A 6,000-nucleotide genomic window follows, 5' to 3' on the forward strand; every position below is an offset into this window, starting at 1 on the left:
TTTGATTTGACATATTTTGATTTGACCAGAAGATGGTGCTACAGTGTTTGGAATGAAGACAGGCAGCGATGCAGGCGACAGAGGATGTGCGTGTAACTTTTAGGCCGTGCATGGCTCCATTTAAACAGCAATGTTTAAACCAACCATAATGAATAAATACATTTACATTTAAGAAGTCCTGAAACACTGTGTAGTCTAAACTTCAGGACTGCCAGACAATGAAAAAAGAAGCAAGCCTCGAGGAAAACAGTGTTAAGCGACATCAATTTAATATACAAATTTTGGATTTTATATTTGATTTAATAAGTGTGCTTGGCCGATATATAAAAAAGGTTAATAACAGTGTTTCATGCATTTCATTGATGCATGCACTAAATAATAAATACAGTCACAGCACTGCTGCGTCAGTGTTTTGCTATTGCTTGCTCATCATGTTGGTAAAACAAAATTGGAACAATTTCAAATTCAGTTCTATCCCTACCTGCCGAAACATTCCTGAAAGCCAATTAGAGAGAGCTGGTTCACTCAGTGATTCTTCTCTTGGTTTTTCTATCCCTCTTTCCATCCCCAATTAAGAAGAAGCCCTGTTTTCAGCTCTGAGTTGATGTATTAGGGCAGATGTAGTTGCATTCGGAGGATAGTGGATGTTTGGAAGTACATGGAGTTGAAAAGGAGCACACACGAGAACAGAAAAGGCATGAAAAAGATGAGATAAAACTATTCTTTTGCTCAGATCTGATCACTTTGCCCCATTGAACCCTTAATAACCTCTTTACCTTTGGCTGTAGATGCTGTAAGTGGGAAGAATGACTATATGAAAAAAAGTCTAACCTTTAAAACTCAGGAAGTTACTAGAAGCAAAGATGGATCAAAGTTATACCTGGATTGACCCAAGGAGGTCTGGTACTGCTGCTCTTTGTCAATACAACTGGATTTAACTGACTAGATTAAACTGATGACTGAAAAAAATTGCTTTGAACTGATAGCTATGCACACGCTTTATCAGGTCTCTGTCCATGTTTTTTCATTAATGGAAAATAGACTCTTTCTTATTTAGCACTTTATGCAACATGCCTCATGAGAGCAACCTGGAGTTAATATCTTGCCCAAGGGTATTTGGCATGCAGTCTGGAGCAGCCAGGAATTGAACCACCAACCTTCAATTTGGTGTGAGCAGTGATCACCTGCTCTACCTCTACTTGAGCTACATAAAAGATGAAAAAAATATCTGAGAAGAAAGATGACTATGATCAGTTACAGTGGGGGATGTACAGCATACATCATTAAGAATGATTTTTTTTCACATGTAAACTAAATGAAGTGTTTTCTTGTGTTTTACCTTTACGGTAATCTAAAAGTAAAATATAAACTTGAAGTAGAAAAAAATGACATAAGGCAATAATACACAATTGCTCCTCTTGCTATTGTGTATTGAGGTAAAGCGAAAGACCTGTAACAGTTATATAAGAACTAGTGTTGAAAAAGAGATAAACATGATTCACATAATGCAGCTGCTTAAGGTTTAAACTATCTATTGCAGAAAAAAATGTGATGATTAGAAGGTTGAGTGATGAGCTGTGACACTTTGATGTGCATGTACATTATTTGCTAGTGTTGACACATAACACCATTACTGGATTCACTCAGGGGCGTTTGTGCAAACCAGAATGCAGAGGAACCTGTCCCTCACACCAATTATTTTGAGGAAAACTCTAACACACTTTTTTTTGTTTCAAGCTCCAATTAATTCCAATGTTGTTGCAAGTTCTAGCAAACGTGGCTTGTTGCTTTTCTGGACAGTACACACTCTACTAACAGAAAGCATTTTCACTCCAACCATCAGCTCGTAATGTTACTCACTAACTTAAATAAGTTATTTACATAACTATATAGACTGTTCGCTGTGGCCATTAAAAAAGTGGTCATACGGATCCTGTTTGGTTAACGATCCTTAAAATATTTCTTACTGGCTGTCAGATGCCTTTTATTCAAGACTGGTGTTGCTCTTACAGATGATTAATTGATGGAGTGCTGATGAGATGGCCATGCATCTCGTCTTTGTAGAGGACTTCTGGAGCTCTGCTAGAGAGAGCTTTGTGTTCCTGGTCACCCCAGTGGCAAAGGCTTCTCTCAATCACTAATTCCTTTTGAACAGCAAACTACAGTGCTGTGCAAAACTCTTGATTTTTCAATCATTTTCAGTCCAATACTTGTACCTGAGCATTTTCACACCATTGTTTCCTGTTTGTATGTTTGTTAAGTCCCTTAACATTGACCGTTGAATCATTCAAGCATAAAAAAAACTAACCAGTGTTGTGTCTACACATAACAGAACACAAGAACAAAATCTAAATTATTGGAATCAAGGACAAAAGAAGACATGACAGGCCTAAAAAAAGAGTTCATGAATGTATGAGAAGGTCATGTTCTTAAGAAACGGGAAAAAAATCTTGCAAAGAACTGACACAGGAGCCAAGAAAAATACACCTGGACCATGAGTTGAGACATCTATTGTTCACTGAAGCCTCATCAGAAATGGTCTAAGTAGAGGGGCAGGTGTCAAGGAGCCTTTATTAAAAAAGGGAAACGGGAAAAAAAGACCGAGGTGTGCCAAATTACACAGGCACTGGACTGAAAATCAGCAGCAACAAGTCTTATAGAGTGGTTAATTGAAATTGAAGTTTTTGGTTCAAATTGCCGTCACATATGTATGGAGGAGGTCAGGAGAGAGGTGCAACAGTGAGTGTTTACAGCCATATACAAAACACGGTAGAGGCTATGGAACACTCAAAGTGCCAACATCACCATTGTTGAAGCAGTGTGGGATCCTCCTGACAGAGAACACAACAAAAGGCAGCCAAGATCCAAAGAAGAGCTTTGAATGTCCTTTAAGAAGCCTGGAGAAATATTCCTGAAGACTACTTACAGACATTACAAGCTTTTTTGCTTTGTACACTATAATCCCATGTATGTTTGCAAGTTTCAATAAATTGCTGCACCTAGTTTACATTTTCCTAGCAAAGTATTTTTTAAAATGAGGAGTGGCTCAAACCTTTGCACAATACTTTAAGAGTTCTGCAGGTCAGAATCACTGAGGCCAGTGTGTTTTCTGAAAAAAGCATTAGAAATGATTTAATGCCTTTGCTGTAATCATTTTAACTGCAGGGGTCTATAAAGAGTATCTGCACCTTCTGGCTTGGTTATTGAAAAAAGGTCTGCATCCTATTTCTCTTTTACTCGCTGACATAGTTTCACTTTATCATTTTGGGTCATTAAATGTGGACTGATGTGAAAATGCAGATTTTTTTATATTAAATCTATAAAAAAAAAATCACAAAAAAACCAAAACGAAGCAGTCTGAATGTTACACAAAGGGTATTTTATACAGCCACCATTAAAACATTAACTCCCATCACAGTATGGTTAAACAAACATGAAAAAAAGAATTTAAAGTTATGTATATTTAATAAGAAACTTTCAAAAGAAACAGAGTCTTCATGCTCATGGTACGAATTCACCACCGAAAAGGTTCACGGCCTCTGTAGCAGTGAAACCGTAATGCATATGCCTGCCAGCAGAGTGTGGAAAGATAAAGTTTTTTTTGTAATTAACACCACATGATACTTCATCTCCATTCTCTTTTCCTCCCCTGCGACGGGAAACTGATAGTATTCAATAAGTGAAAGTAATATGACCTAAGTGAAGAGAGTGAACTGACCTATAAAGGCGACTTGGCAGGGGGGCAAGAGAGAAGAAGAAAATGCTGCCTTTCTGATGCCTTGGAACAGAGGAGTGGAAAATGAAGAGTGAGTTACATAACGCATGGACTGAGGTGACTTTCATGAGGAACAAACATGTTCAAGCACACAGGGAAGCCGTTCACTCTGACATAAATCTGAGTTTTAACTGCAGCTGCTTTTATTTAGTCTGAATAAGTAGTGAGAGTATTAAAGTAGGACGATCACAGACACCTTTAGTGAGACTGAGCAGTGTGAAGCATTGGTTTTATGGTCACGTCACTGCACTTATTTGCAAAGCTTCCTGAACGTGGTAAAAAAAAAGAAAGAAAAAAACTAAATACATGCCTTTGAGCGTAGGCCATTAGCAACCACACACACACACATGCAGTGTGGAGATTGCACCAACTGACTGTAACTTTCCATTTAGTCTGGCTTTCTATTTTTTTTCCAGAGGGTCAGCTCCAGCCGAGCTGCTTTTTGGTGAAAATATTCCTGCTTTACTCGTTTTAATTTGTGTACCAGATCTGCACATAACACTAATGTAAGGACAACGAGTCCAGCTACTTTTTCTGCACATAAACATTAATGTCCTCCTTATTTTACAGCACTGTGTAGCAGAGACAGATCCGGTACAGCTCTAATGGGTGGAGTCAGGCACATGTCAGGAGCATGAATCACTGCTGGTTTGTGTTTGTGTGGTTGCCTACATGCCATCGTGTATGTTTGTGTGCATGTGTGAGTCATACAGTGTGTGGGTGTACCCTTTAAGAGGAGGCTTTCCCTCTCAGTTTGACAACAGTCTCTCCTAGGACCAAGCTGGTGACACAGACGCGATCTCTCTTCACCTAGGGCTCTAAGGTGAGTAGTGATGGGAAGCGGGGTGTGAGGGGAGCGAGTTTTGAGGAAGGAAATAAAAGGAAATGGTTGCATTCGGTCTAGATACAGAGCGTTATTCTTGAATGATACAACGAAAAAGACAGATTGAAGAAGCACCGTTAAGGTTGATCTAATATGGGAAAAGTATTCGCTACAACTTTAATAAGTAGCTCTGAGGATTTTTTTTAACGGTGACACAGTTGACGTTTCTTCCATTTGTGTGTGCAAACATTAAACTTATACTGCATGCAGTTTTTAATGCCATTCTGTTTTTACGTGTAGGTTCAACCATGGCACGGCTCGACCAGGTCATTCCAAACATTGTGGATATATTTATGCAGTATGCTGATGATGGTGAAGGCAAAAAATGCCAGCTAAACAAAGAAGAGCTCCAGAAAATGTTGGAGGAACAAATTCAAAGCCCCGATCTGAAGGTAAACAACTGAACTTCATTTGTATGAGACATCTATTAATAGAGGAATACAAAGCTTTTCTGTTCATGAGCTTCATTGTGTTAACTGTATGAATGTATTCTACAGGATCAAATTAATGCAGGTGATATTGAGGAAGCCATGCAGTTGCTGGACAAAAACCATGATGGCGAGGTCAACTTCCGTGAATTTTGCCGGTGTATTTGTGTCCTTGCCAAATGCTACTACCAGAAAAAGAGAGGCAGGGGTGGGAAGAGAGGCAAGGGGAAAGATGACAAAGACGAGTGCGATCAAGAAGACTGAGGCAGCTACAAATATTAATGTTCATTTTGTAGCGTTATGTTTAAAAACGTCTGGTGCATGTGATGGATACAGTACATGTATATCTGCAGGCTACTGGGTTTTGACCATTGAGCTTTCTCTGTGTTTAAGTGTGCATAATTTCCAGATTTGTCATCATCATCTGTATAAACTTGATTTCAAAAACATTCCATCGCATACTGAAAATAAATAAAACCTATTAAGTCTAAACTGGCCTTATTCATCTATGCATGCAATTACCTCATGTGTTGTGTCTGGGTGTTCAGTGTCATTGCAGGAAAGCATTGGCTCATCACACTTTAAACAGATATCCCTCACTTTGTTCTTCAGTCACATGTCACTGTCAGTCCTCCTACAGAGGATGTCTTATTAATTCAGAGTTAAAGCTTCATCTAATATATAATTTCTATGCTATAAATGAGGGAAATGAAAATGTTTGTCTGTATTCTTCTTTTTTTTATGTATTTGTTTCAAAACAGCTGTATTAAACCATGAATGTGTCATGACATCAGACATCGCGAAGAATGATCAGAATTTAAATCCCAAATTTTTACCTTCATCTTGATGAACAAAATTTCTTAGTACTAGTATTTACTATAAACAGAGAAAGTGAAATTGGGGGGGCTATTTTT

General features: G+C 38.4%; 1 protein-coding gene across 1 annotated transcript; it reads left to right on the forward strand.

Moving 5' to 3' along the window:
• The first annotated feature begins 4,423 nt into the window (after positions 1-4,423).
• On the forward strand, positions 4,424-5,578 carry s100w (S100 calcium binding protein W). The gene is made up of 3 exons (XM_082550442.1): positions 4,424-4,598; positions 4,899-5,050; positions 5,156-5,578. Exons 2-3 carry the CDS (start codon positions 4,907-4,909, stop codon positions 5,348-5,350), a joined length of 339 nt encoding a protein of 112 aa, XP_082406568.1. The 5' UTR covers positions 4,424-4,598; positions 4,899-4,906; the 3' UTR covers positions 5,351-5,578.
• Positions 5,579-6,000: the final 422 nt, after the last annotated feature.

Source organism: Aulonocara stuartgranti, assembly GCF_965226115.1.
Source record: "Aulonocara stuartgranti genome assembly, chromosome: 11".
Lineage (NCBI taxonomy): Eukaryota > Metazoa > Chordata > Actinopteri > Cichliformes > Cichlidae > Aulonocara > Aulonocara stuartgranti.

Excerpts from the sequence above, each read along its gene's own strand:
- s100w (XM_082550442.1), top strand. The coding sequence starts at position 4,907 with ATGGCACGGCTCGACCAGGTCATTCCAAACATTGTGGATATATTTATG. Across the intron at positions 5,051-5,155 it reads TTCAAAGCCCCGATCTGAAG|GATCAAATTAATGCAGGTGA; the intron begins GTAAACAACTGA and ends TGTATTCTACAG.